This window comes from Mustela erminea, chromosome 10 (genome assembly GCF_009829155.1).
Source record: "Mustela erminea isolate mMusErm1 chromosome 10, mMusErm1.Pri, whole genome shotgun sequence".
NCBI lineage: Eukaryota > Metazoa > Chordata > Mammalia > Carnivora > Mustelidae > Mustela > Mustela erminea.
The window spans coordinates 58,814,338-58,837,733 of record NC_045623.1 but is presented as its reverse complement, the minus strand read 5'-3'; the positions used below and the strand labels follow the sequence as shown (position 1 = coordinate 58,837,733).

Sequence of the window (23,396 nt, the reverse complement as noted above, 5' to 3'; positions counted from 1 at the left end):
TGACAAACAACATTAAAATGAACATTCTTACCACATTTCAACTCCTGATAATTTTTTAAGAACCTAGTTTATTAATCTAATACTCTGAGTCTTCACAACTGAGTACAGAAAACAAGGATCAATTTACCCTCAAATAAGTCACTAGAATCTAAATGTGCTCAATTCACAGAAGTTACATTAGATTACATTAAATATATTCACTAAAATAAAAAGTGTATTTCACTTACTAAAATTATACCTATGTTTCTATTAAGTTTTATTCCCTACATTATTATATTACTGTATGCAGTACTCCCAAAATACCTATCTTAATAATCATCTGCTTCTTCATATCCAAATATCTATACCTCATCTGGTGACGGGTGCAGAGCAAAGAGTTCCTTGTGGCGGTTCGATTTCCTTTGGTCATCATTCTGACGGTCTATTTCTTCATTGGGAGTTCGGTCAAGTAAATTGGGAAGCAAAGCATCAGGAAGCGAATTTTTCAAGTCAAAAATACTGCAGGCCCAGCTACCCCTTGGAGTATCATCTATTGACATCGAACGTCTTTTAAGATCATCCTGTCATGCAAAACATTAAATATAAATATAAATATATTAATAAAGAAATTAAAAAATAAATTACTTTAAAATTATTTCTTTTAGTCATTTAAAAATAGAGACATTACTTGCTCATCCTGGTAGCTGTTGCCATCTGGAGCTTCATCAGATTCAAAGACCTGTTTTGGCAAACCTTTTTGCCTTTCTTTCTGTTTATCTAACGTATTAGGATTAAATCCTGTTCCCAATTTATGATACCTATTCAAAATAAAATAGTTAAGTAAATGTCAGTTTTTGGGAAACTTTTCATTTCATCATTATGTAACAAGCCAACTGTTCTCTGTATTATTTCTTTACATTAATAAGGATATATTCCAGCAGTTTTGATTGTGTTCAACACTGAACCAGAAGTTTAAGAGACTTCCATTCAAAGTTCCTTTACTCCAACTAGAGAGGAGATTAGGAAATTCCAGACATTAAGTCATATTCTCCTTCTTTCTACAACAACCATGTATATCTAACTTAAGTTGTACTTTCAATCCAGATTTTTTTTTTTTTTTTCAGTTAAAACAAAGGATGGGAAGCCAGGTTAAAGAATAGAATGAGACTGTAAATTTTATTTTTTTAAAAGATTTTATTTACTTATTTGACAGACAGAGATCACAAGTAGGCAGAGAGGCAGGCAGAGAGAGAGCTGGAAGCAGGCTCCCCGCTGAGCAGAGAGCCCGATGCAGGGCTAGATCCCAGGACCCTGGGATCATGACCTGAGCCGAAGGCAGAGGCTTTAACCCACTGAGCCACCAAGGTGCCCCAATGACACTACTTTCAGTAATGACTGGAACCCCATAGCCTCTGGAGAGTGTTGCTTTTGGAGTGGACAAAGGATAGGCTCAGAGGCCACCTCAGTCCATTCCACATGCTACAGAAGTGCCCTAAGAAAGACTGGTATTGGGTCAATGAGTAGTGTGTATAAGTCTGCATATATGAACTGTGATAGAACACAGAGCCAGAATGTTTTATAGGGAAGCTATGTAACTATAAAGTGAACTTTGGAAGGACAGTAGAAATTTATTTTGTAAAACTGGAATGCTAAGAGCTGATACATGAAGTCCAGGACCCTGGGATCATGACCTGAGCTGAAGGCAGAGGCTTTAACCCACTGAGCCACCCAGGTGCCCCAACAGTATAAATTTTTAAAAGGCAGAAAAATATAAAGCATCGAATTTTTTTTTTTAAAGATCTTATTTATTTGACAGAGAGAGATCAGAAGTAGGCAGAGCAGCAGGCAGAGAGAGAGGGAGAAGCAGGCTCCCTGCTGAGCAGAGAGCCTGATGTCGGGCTCGATCCCAGGACCCTGAGATCATGAACTGAGCCGAAGGCAGAGGCTTAATCCACTGAGCCACCCAGGTGCCCCATTGAATTTTTTTTAAAGATTTTATTTATTTATTTGACAGAAAGCAAGAGAGCACAAGTAGGCAGAGCAACAGACAGAGGGAGAAGCTGGCTCTCCACTGAGTGGGGAGCCTGATGCAGGACTTGATCCCAGGACTCCAGGACCATGACCTGAGCTGAAGGTATCTGCTTAACTGACTGAGCGACCCAGGCACCCATGAAGCATCGAATCTTAAAATTTCAAATAGTCAAAAATAAAAGTTCCTATATATCATCAAGGATAAAAGATCTTAAACAAGCTACAGCTACAGACTTTAAAAAGGAAAAAAACAGATCTACACCATTGTATACATATATCAGTTAACATATATTGCTACATAATATATATATTTGACTTAAAATAATTCTTAAATTAATGTAACCTTCTTTCCTAAAAATCCAATACCCAAGAGCATTAAACAGACATTTAGGTCAAAGAGCAATTATAGGGAGCCTGGGTGGCTCAGATGGTTAAGCGTCTGCCTTCGGCTCAGGTCAATCTTGGGGGTCCTGGGATGGAGCCCCACATCGGGAATTCCTGCTCAGCGGGGAGTCTTCTTCTCCCTCTCCCTCTGACCCTATTGCTCTCCTCATGCACTCTTTCTCTCTCTGTATCTGCCTCAAATAAATAAACAAAATCTTTAAAAAATTTAAAAAAAAAAAAAGAGCAAATACTGTTCCACACCTCATATAGCCCACCTGGGGAAAATTTTAATTGGAGCAAAAACAATTATGATTACAGAGGATGATATGGTTCCTGCCACCACTGAATTTATGAAATAGTAAAGAATCACACTTGATACGAATGATTCATATTGTGTCTTGTTGCCAAAGATAATAAAATAGCAGCTACATGATGTTCATTATCCCAGTGTAATCACAAAATAAAAGAAAGCATTCTTCTCTGAAAGAACTAAAATAAAGATATTCAATATAATAACATGAAAGGTTTTATCCTTCATAAAATGTTTTAAGTTCCTTAATTTGTAAAATTGCATGCTAAGCCGCTCCTATAAACTAGAAGTGTGTTCAATTCTATCTCCTTTATGTCCTAAAATATTGACAGAATAATTCACAAGAGATGAGAAGAATGACATGATTCATGATCAGTATTCTTTCTAAATTATCACTCTGACCTCTAGCTGATTGCTGTAAGACTTTCTATGATTACCCATCCAACCCCGCACACCATCACCACCATTGCTAGGACCTCGTATCTCAGCATTCTGTCCCTCATTTATTCTATTCCAGCCACACTGACCTCTTTCCTTGCACACTTCTAGTATGGAGCCTTTGCATGTGCTATTCTTCCCTCTGCCTAATACTATCTTCCCCCAGATATCCAGAGGGCTCACTCCCTTACTTCCTTTAGGTCTCTTCTGATTAGTTTACAAAGCAGGAAATTGAGCCGCTCTTCTTGGATCTCCCTATCCTCCTCACCCTACTTTTTTTTCTCCATAAGAGTCACCTCCACCACACCTACTAGTATTTATCTGTGTTGGTTTATTATCCATTGCCCTCATCCCCAACTAGAAAGTAAGCTCCACGAGGGCACAGATCTGTTGACTGCTGCATCATCACTGCTTAGCATAGTGCCTGGCACACTCTCAGCAAGTACTTGCTGAATGAGTAAATAAATGAAGTACTTTCTGTCCCTTTATCCTTCTGTGCTGAATTATAGACGAATGGTGTGGTTTCGTCTTATGGAACACTATTCCACTCCTCAGTCATGCCCACTCCGCCATTAAGCCCATCTGCTGAATTTTTAATATTTTTTCACTGAAAAAAATATTAATTTCTAAAATAACTAGTTGATTTTCATATGTCTACCACGTCCTTTCATGTCTCCTTGAGGATATTAATTACACTTACAGGTTTTGATCTGTGTTCTATTAACTACTGCCAACTTTAAATTGTTCTGTTACTTGGAGATTGATAATTCTCTTTGAAGCATGCTGGTTTTCATTAAATTGTGGGCAATTCTGGGTTCTGTGCTCATTTTTAAATCCGTAACTCCATATCCGCCTAAAAACACTATCTATTCTGCTCAGCCCATATCCGGCGGTTGTGGAGAAGAGGCAATCATGCTGTCAGGCAGAATCTGCCAGTATCCACTCTTCTGGGTCTGAGGGGCCTCTTCTTCCAAGGCATGCCCACCCTGAGCACTATATTATCAGCTCAAGCCCCCAGAAACATTGCTCTTAAAAAAGGCATAGATATCTCTGCAGGCATTCCTGTACACACATGGTATAGGGGTCAAAGTAACCAAATGTCCAACAGTTACCCCAAGACCCCTTCCCCTGCCTGAATTCACTACTTCTGAGCTTACAACCCTACCGAGGATTTTATAGATATCTTCTCCTTAGATTATTCTGTACTATGATTTTCTCTTACGTTCCAATCGCACCCTATCTTCCATCCTTCAGGGATACTTTAAAACCTATAGCCCAACAAAAGTGCCCTTTTGCCATTTACTACTGCAGATAATAAATAAAATAATATCTGATGTTACAGGAAAAACTGAAGCATTAGAACCTGATGTCCCTAGGTTCTAATCCAGACTATCCCACTTTCTGGCTGGGAGACCTCAAAGACATTACTTAACTACTCTGAGCCTGAGCTCATCTGTTGGAACCTTAACTGAGACTGACTGTCAAGGGCCCAGTAAATGCTTGATACACAGTAAGTACCCCAAAATGTTAACTACCTTACCCTCTTGCCTAAACCAAGGTCAGTAACCCCAGGAGAATTAAGTAGCAGACTCCATGATTCTGAGATTAATGTTTTGCAACTAATCTCTTTATATTAAGATTTCTAATTAGAAGTCTCCAAAATACGTGTACAGAGGTAAAAACCTGAGTTATCTGACACAGGAACAGTTTTCTTCAGTAATGTCTAAAATCTACCTATTGAAATACTTATCAAAATGGTAAGTTCATAAAAACAGCTCTTCTTTATAAAAGGTAGCAGACTGTGCTTTTATTAGGTCACACTAAAACTAAAAAGCATGTCAGCAGTATCCCCAAGCGATGCTTAGCACAATATTAAACCCACTGAAATAAGACAGCAGCCATAAGGGCAAAACAATAAGCAAAGGATACAAGACTGTTTCTAGTACAATTTAGCACAGGTAACTTCATTTCTGAAAACCATATCATAACAGAATTCTCCACTACTTCAGTAATTTATTTTTCTTCTAGAAAAATAAGGCTAAGAATTTTCAGTATGAAGACTCTTCATTATGCAAATTAAAATTAGCAAAGGAAACGTATTTTTTTTTTCTTAACCTGACTTGATATCTCAAATACATTCATTAGAACAATAAATTTTGTGGTAGAACAAAACATTACTTTTTAAAAATATTTACCTGATTCAATATACTGGTCAATGACCTATAAATACTTAGTTAGTTAGTAAAGGGTGGAGACCTTTCAAACAGCTTGATCTGGAAAGCTGGCTATTCAAATTAATTTAGCCACTTAAGTTTTAATAAAACTGGATTCTTTTTGAGAAATGCAAATTATTCATCAATACCTACCCATGATTTCCCAAAAGTTAGACCATAAATTATTATAGTTATATATTATTAGTTATTAATTACTTATAATAATATAGAAATACTACTGAAAAAACTATTATTTTATAAGGCAAGTTAAGTGATATAGGCTGCAGTAACTGCAGAACTCCTAAGGAGAAAATATTTACATACAAAATGTCCTTCTTCTGTTTCTTCAGCTGTTTTTTAAATGAATGTTCAGGTCTCATAATTATTATTAATCTACCTTAATCCACTTATAGATCTTACTCAGCATTTCTTAAAGTTATAATAAACATATGACTTACTTTCTGATTACAATTGCCCAGTCTTCTGTATAACTTCTTATACAATCTCGAACATGTGGATCCATTTCACTATTTTAAAAAAGAAAACAGATTTGTAATTTAGTAAGGAAAGCACCGATGTTTGTAAATTTGGTTGCTTCAGTTCTTACCATATACTAGGCAACAACAAACAACACTACCACAAGAAAGAGGATCTAAATAGAATCAAGGGAGGTAGCCTTTCCATAGTTACACTCAAACCAAAAATAGGTAAACGTCACCTTACCTTTCTTCAGGTACAGCTGACACAAGGGTTCTGCAGTCCCTAGGACTATAAACAACTTCGATATCATCTGGAGGGAACTCAATCAAATCCCTTAAAGGTCCAGAATCCACAGCTAAAGGATGAGTAATGAGGTATTCTTCCAAATCCACGGGGTCCACCGCTTCAGTAAGGGGCACCTTTATAAAGAAGGGTGGGTGTGAGAGGTGGGTAGAAAGGGAGAGGTGGATATAAAAATTTTAAAACTTTAACCAAAGGAAATTCACTGTTTTAAAAAAATACATGCTTTTAACCTAGTTATTTCTAAAATGTCAGCAGAGATTCAGCCAGAGGCACTAAAGAAACCACAGGGTGTAGGCCTTCTTATACTTGTTTATACTTTTGGGTCAATATACCAATCTTCTCACTTAGACTTTGCCCATTCCCCTCACATAAGGTCAGTAATAATAATTAACAGTTTTAGAATACTTCACGGTGACGAAACGCTCATTGGAAGGATTCTTTTTTTCTTTTTTATATCCTTGGAATTGTCAATGCTAAGTTTATAAGCAGCACTTTTACTTTTATTTGATGTTATTGTTGATTATTCTAGTAAAACATATAACCAGTCTGTAGCAGGCTGGGCCCTCCAAAGATCTCCACATCCCAACCCATGGACCTTATATGGCAAAATAAATAAATAAATACAAATAAAAGGGTATTTGAAGATATGATTAAGGATCCTAAAATGGGGACATTATCCTGGATTATGTAAGTCCTAAGTACAATCATATATATCCTCATATGGAGACATAGGGAATTTGGTGCACACAGAGGAGAAAGCCACATCAAGACACAGCAAAGAGAAATTTGAAGATTCTGGCATTAAAGACACAACTGATACGGTCTCAAGCAGCCACCAGATCCGGACAAGGCAAGGAACTGATTCTGAAGGGAGTGTAACCTCACGAAAACCTTGACTTCTGCCCACTGATATTAAATTATGAACTCAAGCACTGTGAGAGAATAAATTCCTGTTGTGTTAAGCCACACAGTTTGTGGTAATTTGTTCCAGCAGCCACAGGAAAGTAATACACAGAATCTGTTAAAAGTATCTATTAGCAATAACAGAATATTCACAGAATTCCTTAGCCAAGTTGAAATTATACATTTTAGTAAGACACCCTACTTCTTATCTAACATGAGAAAAAATATTAAGCAAAACTGTGAAGAATTATATAACAAATGTGCAGTTGTGGACCAATGAAAATAAGAATATGTAATTTTTCAAGATGCTCAACTAGGTAAAAACACTGAGACTCACAGGTATGTGTTACAAAATAGAAGGTGCTGTAATCTATGATGCTTTGGACTGAACAACCCCCAACAGGTAAAGCAACATTTTAAAGATAGTTAAATAAAGTAAAAAGTGACTAGCAAATCATAAACACTCAAATGAGAGTCGTTATTATCATTATATGCTTTCTCATTCAAACTTCTCCCAAACCCTGTAAGCTAGAGAAAGTTAGTACATCCGTTCTGTGAAGAAGGGCATTTATGCTCAAAGAACTCAAACAGGCGCCTGGGTGGCTCAGTGGGTTAAGCCGCTGTCTTCGGCTCAGGTCATGATCCCAGCATCCTGGGACGTCCTGGGATCAAGCCCCACATCAGGCTCTTTGCTCAGCGGGGAGAGCCTGCTTCTCTCTCTCTCTCCCTCTGCCTGCCTCTCTGCCTACTTGTGATCTCTGTCAAAAAAATAAATCAAATCTTTAAAAATAAATAAATAAATAATAAAACGAACTCAACTCCTGAAAATAAAATAGCCACTAATGACAGTGCAAAATTTAAAAAGGGGTCATCAGGATCTATAATTCATGGTTTTTCATTCATAAGCATTCCACCTTACCTATTCTCTTAAGTACATCATATACTATCATGATGTATAGTTTATACACCATATACTATCCCTGTTCCTTTTTTTTTTTTAAGCTTTTATTTATTTATTTGACAGAGAGAGAAAGAGAGATCACAAGTAAGCAGAGAGTCAGGCAGAGAGAGAAAGGGGGAAGCAGGCTCCCCGCCAAGCAGAGAGCCCGATGCGGGGCTCGATCCCAGGACCCTGAGATCATGACCTGAGCTGAAGGCAGAGGCTTAACCCACTGAGCCACCCAGATACCCCCTACCCCTGTTCTTAATACAGGGAAAGAAGCAATTCAACAGGGAAATAGAATATTCTTCAACCACAATTGAAAAAGCTTGGTATCTATACTGGGGGGGAATGAATCTCAATCCTTCCATCACAACATAATTTAAATTGAGATGATCATGGACATAAATATAAATATACTAAAACCATAAAACTGCTAGATGAAAAATAGGAAAACATCTTCATGATTTGGGAGCAGGCAAAGGTTTCTTAGACATGACACAGAATTTATAAGAGAAAAATTTGACATATCGAAAGATAGTTAAAATGGATAGGCAAGTCACAGTAAGAGGAAATATTCACAAAGCATATTTAACAAGGGACTGGTGTCTACAATATATAAAGAATTCTTATATCTCAATAGTAACAAGACAAACCAACCTCCCAAATCAGGGGTAAAGTTGACAAGGCATTCACAAAGGAAGACACAGGAATGGCCAGTCAGCACTCAAAAAAGTGTTCAATGTTTAAAGTCACTAGTACACACACATATTTTTCCCTATTCTCCCCACTAATTACAACTATAAATCCCGGACAGTCTATATAAAATAAACATCGGAAGACTCTAAAAGGTAGAGAAAAAGGTAAATCAGCAGGGACCTCGGGACTCAAGAAATGGTGTAACCGTGGGTTAGCTCAAATTTCTTTTTGCCTTATATACTCCACGTTTGGAGCTAGAAAAGCTCACAAACCAGAAACACCAAGACACATGGCATGGGGTGACCTGGGGGAGGGGAGCCCCAATAAAATCCTATTCCCCCCAGCCAAAGGACCAAGAGAGGGGCAGCACTGCGAAATAGAAGAATTCTCTTTCTTCCCTCATTTCTTTCTTTCTTTCTAAAGTTTATTTATTTGACAGAGAGTGAGAGCCCACAGGCTCACACAAGCACTAGCAGGCAGAGAGGGAGAGAGAGAAGCAGGCTCCTCACTGAACGAGGACCCCAACACAGGGCTCGATCCCAGGACCCCAGGTCCATGACCCAAGCTGAAGGCAGATGTGTAACCAACCGAGCCACTCAGGCACCCCAGCAAAACAAAAAAGTTTTAGACAACAACCACTCTACTTCAGCCAAACACTGTATGAAAAACTGTGGGCCCACCAATACCTACACAAGCAAGGCCAAATGGAAAGCTAGACTTCACCCTCTCAAAGTTGTAACAAGACATCCAACGCTCCCCACCAAGCATGGATTCAAAGAAGTCAGAGTAGGGAACGAGGATTTTCATACCTACTAGGAGCTATGAGCCTCCCACCTCCACAGTGTCAATGGAGACCATGTAGGGGCATCTACTCATTCAGTAATAACAAGGTACTTCTTCCTCTTACTGTTGGGATAGCATATGAGGCGGTCTATATAATATAATACAATAAAGGGTAAAGGGATGGAAAGGTACATAAGATTTCTAGACTTCACTCAAACTGTTAAAGTGTCAACACTAGTTTTGTGATAAGTTATGTAAATATACTACCTAAGCAACCACTAAAAAAGCTATACAAAGATAATGCTCTCAATCAGACTGCAGATAATCAAAATGGAAATCTAAAAAAATGTTCAGATAACTCAGAGGGAAATTGGAAAAAAACAAACAAACAAACAAAAAAAAGCAGGGACACCTGGGTAGCTCTGTCAGTTAAGCATCTGCCTTCATCTCAGGTCATGATCTCAGGGTCCTGGGATCAAGCCCCATGTCAGGCTCCCTACTTAGCAATGAGTTCACTTCTCCCTCTCCCTCTATGATCTCTCTCTCTCTCTCTCAAATAAATTAATTTAAAAAAAAAACAGAACAAAAAATAAAATGGCAGAATAAAGCCCTAGCAAAATAATAATAATAATAATAATATTAAATTTAAATGTCTCCATACACCAATTAAAAGAGAACAGCAGAATGGTATGACCCACCTGTATGGTGTACAAAAAATTCACCTCAAATAAGACAATATATGGAAGTTGAAAATAGAAGAATGGATAAAGATGTACCATACATACATTAATCAAAAGAATTCTGAAGTGGCTATATTAAAATCAGACCTTGGGGGCCTGGATGGCTCAGTTGGTTAAGCAACTGCCTTCAGTTCAGGTCATGTTCCCGGAGTCCCAGAATCGAGTCCCGTATCAGGCTCCCAGCTCCACAGGGAGTCTGCTTCTCCCTCGGACCTCCTCCCCTTTCATGCTCTCTCTCACCGTCTCTCTCTCAAATGCATAAATAAAATCTTTAAAAAATTAAAAAATAAAATCAGGGCGCCTGGGTGGCTCAGTGGGTTAAGCCGCTGCCTTCGGCTCAGGTCATGATCTCAGGGTCCTGGGATCGAGTCCCGCATTGGGCTCTCTGCTCAGCGGGGAGCCTGCTTCCCTCTCTCTCTCTCTATGCCTGCCTCTCTGACTACTTGTGATTTCTCTCTGTCAAATAAATAAATAAAATCTTTAAAAAAAAAAAATTAAAAAATAAAATCAGACCTCAGAGCAAAGTAAAGTATTAGATAAAAAGGGACATTATCTGATAACAGCTATGATCCAACAAGAAGACTCAGGAATCTTCCCCCACCCCCTTAAGATTTATTTATTTATTTATTTATTTGACACAGAGAGAGGGAGAGAGAGGAGATCACAAGTTGGCAGAGAGGCAGGCAGAGAGAGGGAAGCAGGCTCCCCGCTGAGCAGAGAGCCTGATGCGGGGCTCGATCCCAGGCCCCTGGGATCACGACCCAAGCTGAAGGCAGAGGCTCAACCCATTGAGCCACTGACTCAGGCACCCCTGAAGACACAGCAATCTTAAAGGTGTATGTATTAAACAGCTATAATTATGTGAAAAATTAAGAGAACTGAAAGGAAAAATAAGATAAAATCTACAATTAAAACTGGAAACTTCAAAACCTCTCTCTCAACAACTGACAGGTAACTGGACAGAAAACCAATGAGGATATGGTAAAACTCAACAGTACCATCAACCAACAGGATTTAACTGACATTTATAGGACAGTCTGCCTAATAGCAATAGAATAAACACACTTTTCAAAAGCCCAAAAAGCATATACCAAGACAGACCATATCCTAAGCCATAAAACAAACCTCAACAATTGTAAAAGAACTGAAATCACAGTCTGTTCTTTGACCGTAATATAAACAAATTAAAAATTAGCAACAGAAAGATAACAGGAAAATCTCCACTTAGGAAATGAACAATATACTTCCAAATAAACCATGAATTGTAAAAGTCTGAAAAGTGAAATTTTAAAAATACATTGAACTAAATGAAAATATAACATAACAAAATTTGCAGGATGAAGGATATGCAGATCAAAAACACAGATACTACTTCACACCCATTATGATGGCTATTATAAAAAAATGGAAAACAAGTATAGGAGAGGATATAAAGAAATCAGAAGCCTTTCAAATGTTCCCAAAATAATCATACCAAAAAACAGAATTCCATATGATGTAATTCCAAGTCTAGGTCTTCCACCCAATAACTGCAAATAGGACTCAAACAGACACTTGTACACTTATGTTCACAGCAGTGATACACCAACAGCCAAAACATGGAAACAACATGTCCATCAACAGATGAATGGATCAACAAAATGTGGTATACACATACCATGGTATATTACTGAGTCTTAACATGGACAACCCTCTGAAGAAATGCTAAGTGAAATAAACCAGAGACAAAAAAACAAGTATTATATGACCGCACTTTATAGGGTATATAGAACAGACAAATTTATAGAACAGAACAGAGGTTACTGGGGACTGGGAGGAGGGGGCAACTGGGAGTTACTGTTTAATGGGTCTACAGAGTTTCAGTTTCGGATAATGAAAAATTTCTGGAAATGGACAGTGGTGATGTATAGTGGGGGTGATAATTACGTAATATTGTGAATATACTTAATGCCACTGAATTATATACTTAGAAATTGTTGAAATAATAAATTTTATGTTACATATATTTTACCACAATATAGAAAGTTAGATAGACAGATAGATAGATAGATAGGCAGACAGATAGATTGAAGTGAACTTTTTAAAACAAAATTTTAGGTCATGTTTCTCTGCCTAGTATTATTTCTAGGGCAGCATACTTTTCAGGATTCAAAGTGTCACAAATGAATATTCAATGAAAATAATGACAAAAGCTGGGAGTCCTTACATATATCTAATTCAAAATTAATCTTTCCTCAAAGAATGACCAACCATACATGAGTAAGTCTTAGGGAAGGGAAGGAAGCTGTGACTTTCTTAAAAATACCAAAAAACAATCTTGTTTCCCAAATTTACACAGGTCACTGGCTTTCTAGAGGCGGTGTTAGCTAGACCTGGATCACAGAATCAAGTTTGCTACAACTACCTCCCCTCCCTCTGATGCCCAACAGAGACAGCTGCTTGGGTTAGTCTTGGAATGTGGTGATGAGCTGATTATAACTATAAATTATTTTGCAAGACTCCAAGGAAAGATCCTGTATTTACTGATCCAAGGGAAGAGATTACGACATGATTTTCTAGAAGACTGTGGCTGGGGGACACCTGGGTGGCTCAGTCAGTTGAGCAGCTGCTTTCAGCTCAGATCATGATCCCAGGGTCCTGGGACCAAGTCCTGCATCGGCTCCTTGCTTGCCAGGGAGCCTAGCTTCTCTCTCTGCTTGTGCTCTCTCTCTGACAAGAAAGTAAATAAAATCTTTTGAAAAAAAAAAAAAAGAAAGAAAGAAAGAGCATGGCTGGGCTGTAAGCAGGGTTAAAGGGTGATGAGAAGCAATAGTGAAGCACTACAGAACCTCTAACAGGCAACGTTACCACACTTTCTTCAACAATCATTTGTGTTGGGATTTGGAGGACATATTTAGTGTTAAGATCTCTTTCAATCCTTTCTGGTGCACCATCAAAATTCTGGTATTTGACAGAGGTTGTTTTGGGCTAGGGATGGGAGGTTAACAGGTGACAGATGAGGAGTTTCTTTCTGAGGTGATGAAATGTTCTAATGACTGTGGGGATGGTTGCATACATCTGTGAATACATTAAATCCACTGATTTGTAAATTAAATGGGTTAATTATTCGGTGTGTGATTCAAACTCCAATAAAGCTGTTAAAAAAAAGTTAAACCAGAATCTAATCAGTTAGAGGAAATATGAATGATAGAGAAATGAGTCTATAAGGAGGAAATTTCAAAAAAGTTGAACCAGAATCCTAGTCAGCTACAGGGAATGAAGGAGCTAGAGAAACAAATCTATAAGGAAGCAAACATAAAATCCAAAAAAACCGGGCAATTCTATTAGGCAACTAATTCAATTTTCTCAATAATCTCAATGGCATAAAAACAAAGTTAGAAGTTGGGGGAGGAAGAAACTAGTTTTTATTTTTGTTTTAGCACAAGTGAGCTAAAACCAAATGCTATCGGTGGATTTTATGTGGAACTCCATTTGAATAAAGCAACTATAAAGAGATATTTATGAGATAATCAAGGAAATTTAGCAGGTACTGGATATTAGATGATACCAAGGAATTACTGTTAATTTTGGTTAAGTGTGATAACAGCATTGTTGTTAAGAAAATATCAATGGTTATACTTGTCTTTCTGTTTCTATGTATGTTTAAAGATTCCTAAAAGTTAAAAATACTTTATCAAAGAGAACACAAGAAGACAAATTGATGTCAGCAAGCTCTGACAATCCTTTGAAGGAACTGTGTTGCAAAGAAGAGCAAAGAAATACAGAAGGCTGGGGACAGGTAGAAAAGTAGGGCAAAACAGAAGGATTTTTTTAAATGGGAGAAATAACAGCATGTCTGTATACTCATGGGAATGACTGGGTAAATAGGGAGAAAAGGTGATAAAGGAGCAGGGAGAATTACTAAAGGGGTGCATTTCAATAACTGAGCCAAGTAGGGACTGACTCATCCCTCCGCTTGTCCACGAGTGGTTAACCTAGAGTCACAGGTGTACAGGTAGACTACATGGGTACAGATGACAACTGGTGAATACACATGGTGGTAGGAGTATGTGGATGTTCTTTTCTGACTTGCTTCAATTTTCACAAGTGCAATATGAAGCCAAATTATCTGAGGAGTAAAAATGGGAAAAAGTGATTAGGGGTTAAGAGTAGGAGGCACGAAATAAGCAAACTGTAACAGTGGGGAAATGAATGAACTGGGAAAACATACTATCTGCCTGGAAACGTTAAAGCCTTCATGAGTGAACGCTAATAAACCGAGGAAGACCAGTCATTAGGATTATGTTTTTCTCCAGCCATACTCAGCTGCCCAAGTGCAGGTATGAACTAAGTGGAGAGCGGGATTTTGAACAGCACTGAGGTTGTGCCAGTGAAATGAGAAGTTAAGGAATTCAAGGTTACATGCAAGAGAGTCATTACAATGATCATTAAATAATTTAAGTTTGGTAAGGAGAGAAAAGAAAACATGAAAGTGTGAGGAGCAGGAAAAAAGTCAGTAGGACCATGGATTCTAGGTTTTGGGGGTGAAGGACAGTTGGAGTTGGATACCAGAATAAGACAGGCACCTGGCTGGCTCAATCAGGGAGCATGCAACTGACTCTTGATCTCAGGGTCATGAGTTCAAGCCCCATACTGGGTGTGGAGCCTACTTAAAAATAAAAACAAATTTTAAGAAGGATACCAGAACAAGAGAGCAAGAAAGGTAAGAAGCAGTAGCCAGAGAGTAAGAAACATAAAACTGAGATTATAGAGGGGTCACAATTATTTATAGTGGCCAAATCTAGGGCATGACTACAGAAGTGAGTGGCTGAGGTATAACACAGGACATAGAATATCAGTATAAAAAAGGAGTTCAAGACTCTGAGAGGGTATTAAAAGGATCACCTCCATGTACACTGAAATCACCTACAAATGCATGTATTCTAAAACTTCTGCAATCAATGTGTTACTGTTGTTAAATGTAAACTCCATTTTTAAAATTTTTAATAATGCAAACATTATAAACATGTTATCACAAGGTAATCAAACTATTATGTTCTGGCATACAATGTATTTTAATAACTGGTATCCTTTCTTACCTGAATGAAAAAATGTTAATACATAACTCTACCCAAGTCACTCCTTTTTTTTTTTTTTTAAATTTTATTTATTTATTTGACAGTGATTGATCACAAGTATGCAGAGAGAGAGAGGGGGAAAGCAGATTCCCTGCTGAGCAGATGCAAGGCTCAATCCCAGGCCCCTGAGATCATGACCTGAGCCGAAGGCAGAGGCTTAACCCACTGAACCACCCAGGTACCCCTACCCAAGTCACTTTTAATTACTTTTTTAGTTTTTGACAAATGGATGTATATTTCTAATTCATATTCTTACTATAACTAGTAAGTACCAGTTTTTTATCAAAATTGATTATCCTGGAGCACCTAGGTGGCTTGATTTCTGCACAGCTCATGACCTCAGGGTCAAGAGACCGAGCCCCCGCAGGAGCTAGCTTAGGATTTTCTCTCCCTCTCCCTCTTCCTCTCCTCTACCCACTTCCCCCAACCCCCACTCCCCACCCACTCAAGCTCTCTCTCTAAAATTTATTATCCTCACATGCCAGTTCCCTTAATAAGAACACATATGCTTATGATTCTGACATAGTAACTGGTTAAGGCAATGATTCACTACCTATATATTCCCTTCTATAAAAGGGGACAGAAAATACTACAAATCTACGTAATTATTTAGTATTTCCTTCAGTACATATTCCCAGAATAGATTCCTAAATTTTCCTGTAATGAATCACCTTGGATCTGGGGAGTCTTCACTATAAAATTCCAGAGTTGATAAATCCTGAAGGTAGAGTTTCAGAGTTGACTAGGAAATCAACACCTGCATTACACCTCCTAACCCAACTCAAATTTCAGGAAAGACAAGGGTGGCAACAAATAACATTATGAGACTAGTGATGGAACCCAATCCACTGGCTCATCTTTGCACTATTTTTTCATAGCCTCATCAGTAACATGCCAGTTAACATCCCATATTTTAAAGATGTTACTTACTGTGGTATGATGGGATATATTGCCAACAACGTTGAGGTTTTTGAGCAGTTGAGGAGAACCGCTGTATTGTCCAGAGATTTGCTTCCTGACTTCAGCAGCCACAGTTCTATAACAAAGAAAGTAAATATTTAACTTAAAAAGAAAATAACCATGTTTAAAATGGAGGCAAACTAAGTATATTAAATATTCATTTAAAAACCAACAAAATCTCGGGGCGCCTGGGTGGTTCAGTGGGTTAAAGCCTCTCCTTTCAGCTCAGGTCATGATCCCAGGGTCCTGGAATCGAGTCGCACGTTGGGCTCTCTGCTCAGCAGGGAGCCTGCTTCCTTTCCTCTCTCTCTGCCTGCCTCTCTGCCTACCTGTGATCTCTGTCTGTCAAATAAATAAAATCTTTTTTAAAAAATTAAAAAAATAAAAACCAACAAAATCTCAAGAGTATCAACAGGACCATAAATTCATAAAATACTTCAGTAAATACTGCCTATAATACAGTAGAATATCTTATGCTGATGTCACAAAAGTGACAGCCAACTTACAGAAGGCTTTTTTTGTATCTGGCATTTCAGGAAACATACGGTAGCTTTCAACACAGCAGGAAGCTATAATAAGACATATATATATGTATATATATGCATATATACACACACATATATACATATGTATATATACATTTGTACATATATATTAAAATGTACATATCTTAAGGATATAAAATTCTAAAATATTTATAAACAAAGAATTAGGAGGAAAAAACTCCTCCTTCTTTTCTAATATCACTAGCTCCTCATTCATGCCTCAGAAAACTATCTCTTAATTTTACTTAACTAGTAGAAATCATCCTTAATACTCTGGCATTAATGGCTTTCCATAATCTGACCCTAATCACCTTTCTAGCCTTGCATGTCCTTTCCCACATTCTTGTGAGTGAATATAAATTGCTTCTCACAAAGATATTTCTCTCCTATACTCACAAATTCAATTCTTAACTAGTTTTAGGCTAAACTCAAATACCAAGACATGTATACAAACATCTTAGCTCATCCCAACTAAAAATAATACCACCCTTCATTAAAACTCTTAGAGCATTTATAATCTAATGCATTTTCCTCCTTCCTAGTTATTTTTCCACATTTTATGTAGCTCTATATAAACAGGAGGCAGTGGTTTCATTCATCAATGTTTTTCCTAAAATACTGAACATGCAACACTCAAAACAGGTGACTGGTTATGAAATATACAGTATTACTTAAGTAATGAAATAATACTGCATATTATGTATTATTACTGTATGTTATAAAATATACAGTATTACTGAAGTATAAATGAAGTAAAACACAAAAGCATTACCACAATACAACAGATTAAGTTTATTTCAATTAGGATTAGAGTTTAAAAGTTTCATCACTTCAAGCTAACCCTTGGGGGCATACTAGTATTTCAAATTTATTTGCATAGCATTTCTAAAACAAAAATATTTTAGAAATTCAAATGACTTCATACCTCATCAGTATCCATATTCCTTATATTTCACAAAACTATAAAACAAAATATTCAATGAGTCCCAAATCCCGTAACTAATAACTTCCTCACATTAGTATCACTTTTATTAAATAGAAATTATAATTCAAAAAAAAAGAAATTACAACTCAAGAACACAAAATAAACACCACCATCCACAGATTTTGTGCAATTCTTTTTCTGTAGTCAATATCTAACCTCTACACTATGATCACTGTCCGTCCACTTCTTTATTTTATAAAACTAGCCTTCTGGGGTTTTTTACTCTTTTCCAAAAACTAAACCCTACTTTCTCCTATCATTCTACTGCAAATAAATTAAAATAGGGCTAATGACCTAGTTTCCGGGACAGCCTGATACTTTCTGCAGTTATCAAGCCAGAGTCTGAATTCAGAGCCCTAAACATCTTCATCCAAATCTCCAGCTGAATTTCTGAACAATCTCATTTTCCAAAAATTATCCAGATTTGTGATACAATCTTTTCCCCCACCTTCTCTTTCAGACCTCCTTTCATTTTTCATGTTCAACCATTCCACACATATTTACTGAGCCATATTTTTTTTTTTAAGATTTTATTTATTTATTTATTTGACAGACAGAGATCACTAGTAGGCAGAGAGGCAGGCAGAGAGAGAGGAGGAAGCAGGCTCTCTGCCGAACAGAGAGCCCGATGTGGGGCTCGATCCCAGGACTCTGGGATCATGACCTGAGCCGAAGGCAGAGGCTTTAACCCACTGAGCCACCCAGGCGCCCCCTGAGCCATATATTTTGAGCTTATTACTCAATTAGAAAATTTTGATACAAAGGTTAAAAAAAAGTAAGTCTCAAGATACTGATTTAGCTCAGCTTTTTTAAATGGGTGCTTTTATGTACTTTAGACCATTTCTGTGTTTTATAAAACGCTAACCTATATTATTCATAATTACTAAAACCTAGAAGTTTATCCTTCAACAGGTAAATGCATATACAAACTGAGGTACCTCCATACAATGCAATATTATTCAGCAATAAAGAGAAATACGTTATTAAGCCACAGAAGATATGGAGGAACCTTGAAAGAATACTGCAAGTGAAAGAAGCCATTCTGAAAATCCTGTGTATGATTCCAACTATATGACGTTCTGGAAAAGGCAAAACTATAAAACCAATTAAAACAAAAAAAACAGAGTTGTCAGGGTTAGAGGGGGGAGGAAAAGGAAGGGATAAGTAAGTAGTGTAGAGGGAATCTTTAGGGCAATGATTTACTCTGTATGATTCTATAATGGTAAGCAGATGTCCTTATGCATCTGTCAAAACCAACAGAATGAACAACACAAAAGTAAACCCACTGTAGTCCATGGACTGTCATTAATAATAATATATCCATATATATCCATCAATTATAAAATGTACCACACTAATGCAGAGACATTAATAATAAGGGAGGGGCACCTGGGTGGCTCAATGGGTTAAAGCCTCTGCCTTCCCCTCAGGTCATGATCTCAGGGTCCTGGGATCGAGCCCCACATCGGGCTCTCTGCTCAGTGGGGAGTCTGCTTCCCCCGCTCTCTCTCTGCCTGCCTCTCTGCCTACCTGTGATCTCTGTCTGTAAAATAAATAAATAAAATCTTAAAAAAAAAAAACAAATAAATAAGGGAAACTTGCTGGGGAAGCATATACAGGAAATCTCTGTACTTTCCACCAGATGTGAAAAGACAAGAAAGTTCACTGCAGTTTGGGATTCCCCTTGGGCCTGTTATGCATTTGTTTTGTTTTGTTTTGTTTTGAAGATTTTACTTATATATTTGAGACAGAGAAGGAGCAGGCAGGACCAGAGGGAGAAAGAGAAGTAGATTCTGCACTGAGCAGGGAGCCCGATGTGGGACTTCATCCTGGGACTCCAGGATCACAACGTGAGCGGAAGTCAGACACTTAATGAACTGAGCCACCCAGGGGCCCCTCCCCCTGGGCCTTTTAATGAAGCCTATATACTATGTGTTCTTTACTGCGTTTAAAGGCCTTAAAATCTCCTGATCCTTTTGTCAAGACTTAGATGAGAATATGAAAAAGCTTTTTCACAAAGAGATGTAGAATAAATATTCTAGACTATGTCTATGTCTCTTTATGTGTCTCTTCCTCAGTGCTACTCAACTCAGTCTACCAACCTCCGCATTATCTCATTGTTTCTGGGACTAAACCATGAGTTATCAGAATTTCATCAAATTCAAGATGTCATTAATTATTAAGACCTGCCATTACTTTATGCACAGCTAATAGAGAAAAACCTTGCCAATTAACCACCATAACATCAATTAATTGGAACACATATCCTGATTTCAGAAAATGTTAAGCAGTGAAACTTAAAATAAATGAAATATGATTACCTCAAAAAGAGATGATCTTTTCTTGACTAACAAAGACATACAACAAAAGATAATCCCCATGCTACAAATATTTGTCTTATTTCTACATTACATAATTTCCCAAAAAAAGAAAATTAGTAATTATTTCAAAATAAAAAGCATTTCTAAAATGGGCTATAACAGCAATAAAAGTGAATAAAAATGAAACAAGGGATGTATTTACACTGAGTAGATGTATGAGAAGATTTCATGGAATGGTAGTGAGGAAATTTTCCCAAATGAAAAATAATATCTCTTAACCATACTATGGTCTAAAGTATGCAAGACAAAAAATATGACGAATATAGTTCCTGGTTAGTTAAAATTCCTTATTAGACAGTAGTTCTTCCTTACTCATGGGGAATAGTTCCAAAACCCCCACGCATGTCTGAAACTGCAGATTGTACCTAACCCTATCTATATCCTTTTTCCTGTATGTACACACCTACCACAAAGTTTAATTTACAAATGAGGCAAAGTAAGAGAGTAACAACAATAACAGAGCCATTATAACACTATATTGTAATAAAAGTTAAGTGAATGTGGTCCCTCAAAATACCTTATTATACTGTATTCACTCTTTTTCTTGTGATGATAGAAGATGAAAAAATGCCTATGTGATGAGGTGAAGTAAGGGGCATTAGTCTACTACTGAGAAGAGAGATGCCGAATCCGCAGGAAGAGGATCATCTGTTCCCTGACTGAGGTTTATCTCAGAAAGTGAAAACTGTGGATAACGAGGACCACTGTAGACTGCCTTTTCCCATATAATTTTTCCTACTCCAGGGCACCTGGGTGTTTCAGATAGTTAAGCATCTGCCTTCAGCTCGTGTCATAATCCCAGGGTGCTGGGATGGAGCCTTGTGTTTAGCTCCCTGCTCAGCAGGGAGTCAGCTTCTCCTTCCTATACCCCTCCCCACCACTTGTGCTCTCTCTCACTTTCTCTCTCTCTCTCTCTCTCTCTCAAATAAATAAAACCTAAAAATAACAATAAAATAATAATTTTCCCTACTCCTGATGATAGCTCTATAGTAGGGAAATACAGGGAAGTCTTTTTTACATCTAATAATCTATTAATATTAACTGCAGGGGCACCTGGGTGACTCAGTCAGTTGGGAGTCTGCCTTCGGTGCAGGTCATGATCTCAGGGTCCTGGGATCAAGCCCCACATCAGGATCTCTGCTCAGTGGGGAGTCTGCTTCTCCTTCAACTTCTACCACTCCGCTTGCTTGTGCATGTGTTCATGTGCTCTCTGTCAAATATAAATAAAATCTTTTTAAAAATATATTAACCGCAAAGTGGAAAGGGTAGGTCAGAAATTCCATAGTTACTTACACTCCTAAATTATAAGAGAATACCTTCTTCCACTCCCTAAAGAACATGATTGAATACTTGACCTATATGTCTCCTTACCAACTCTCACCATTTCTACAAGTTCTCCCCCACCTCCCCACCCCCACCCCCACCCCCCTGCCTTATGTCAATATGCATTACAATTTTCACAAAAGAATACACTAAGGCCATTTACCACAGGACACTGGAAATAACCAACAAAGGACTCACATCCTGAGGGAAATTCTATTCTATTTAATTTTTCCTCTACCCTCCTCCCACTTTCAGATGCCCCATTTAACCCATGATATCCAGAAAGACCAATCTGGGCCTCTCACATCTCTACTCATTCTTCATGGGACCAGAAATAAAACCTTAGTAAAGATGAGTAAGGAGAGGGGAGCCTTATAGAGCCTACTACCACTCTTGATGTTGGGGTCCTGAGTTCAAGCCGCACGTAGAGCTTACTTAAAAAATAAAATAACTAATAAATAAATAAATAAATGTTAATTTAAAAGATAAGTAAGGAGAGTTCAGACAAAACAGAAGAGTGTGAACTTCTACTATAAAGTCACATAGCTGCAATGTACTATGTCAAATAAGAAAATAAGATCTCTTGGAACTGTAACTGTTTACATATAAAATAGAAGTCAGGGAAGAAGTGAAGGGTAAGAGGATATACCATGGACTATACCAGGTAAGAGAATATATCAGAGACAAGGCAAAAAAGGGCTGGCTAAAAATCCCCAAAGGAAAAAGGGAAAGAAAGAACAGCTGATCAGTGCTATGACTATCCAAGCCCAAGACTGGTGACTGATGGGCTGAATCACAGCTCTACCACTGTGTCTAGCTGGCATTAAAGTTAAAGAGAAGCAAAACAAAGAAAACAATAGATTAGAAAATAACAAATTAGAGGTGTGGAAGGAGGGACTATGGGCTTCTGCCACTTTGCTTGGGAGGACTCGAATTGACACCTGAAAACTTCAGGAAAACAGGATTTTCAAAGCTAATCATGAAAACATTTGTCATTGGAGTTAGTACTGTGACAAATGGCAGGAAGACAACATGGCTAAGAATCTGCAGAACTACCTTCCAAACTGCAGCATTGTATCTCAGGATGATTTTTTTAAGCCAGAGTATGAGAAAGAGACAAATACAGATGGATTTCTGCAGTATGATGTGCTTAAAGCACTCAACATGGAAAAAATGATACCCACCATTTCCTGCTGGACAAAAAGCCCAAGACACTCACTATTACCAACAGACTCTGGAAATGCTAAGAATTCCCATATTAATCATCAAAGGCTTCCTTCTCTTTAACTATAAGCCCCTCGACACTCTATGGAACAGAAGCTACTTTCTGACCATTCTATACGAAGAATATAAAAGGAGGAGGAGTATAAAGCTCTACGAGCCTCCAGACCCCCAATGTACTTTGATGGCCACATGCAGTCCAGGTACATAAAGCCCAGAGAAGAAATGGAGACATAAGGTGGGAAACTGTTTACTGAGACAGAACAAAATATGAAGAGGACCTCTTCTCACAAGTATATGAAGATCGAATACAAGAACTAGCAAAGCAAAAGCGTTTGCAAATAACAACATAAAAATGGAGTGCCCTGAATCCTTTCTGGGATGAATACGAAACTCAAAGGAGTATCTTTAAGAACCTTAACCAAGATACAGCGTGGAGTTTGGTATGATGGCAGCTGTTGGTTCCTTTTCTCACACATGGTTTCCCCAATATGTGAAACAGTAAAGAGTTATCCATGCCAACAGATGGGAATTTACCTTGATAAGGTGTTCTCACGCTAAGGAGTGCAGATATACAGCACAGCTCACGAACAATGAGTCAGTTCCTCTAGACTAAAAATGGTCAACCTTTTCTGAGCAGGACCCAGAGGACAAAGTAAGG

At 37.8% G+C, this 23,396-nt stretch overlaps 1 protein-coding gene and 1 pseudogene across 14 annotated transcripts in view; one reads left to right on the top strand and one right to left on the bottom strand.

Moving 5' to 3' along the window:
* The window catches only part of DOCK7 (dedicator of cytokinesis 7), a 219,732-nt gene that overhangs the window by 174,941 nt on the left and 21,395 nt on the right, over positions 1 to 23,396 (bottom strand). For all 14 annotated transcript variants that reach the window (XM_032303481.1, XM_032303467.1, XM_032303470.1 and 11 more), the window contains exons 2-6: positions 16,251 to 16,356; positions 6,079 to 6,254; positions 5,814 to 5,882; positions 668 to 797; positions 348 to 560 (exon numbers count right to left, since the gene is read on the bottom strand). In XM_032303481.1, coding sequence (XP_032159372.1) covers positions 348 to 560; positions 668 to 797; positions 5,814 to 5,882; positions 6,079 to 6,254; positions 16,251 to 16,356 — 694 coding nt within the window. The remainder of the gene's footprint in view (positions 1 to 347; positions 561 to 667; positions 798 to 5,813; positions 5,883 to 6,078; positions 6,255 to 16,250; positions 16,357 to 23,396) is intronic.
* Positions 22,476 to 23,088, top strand: LOC116568038 (annotated as a pseudogene).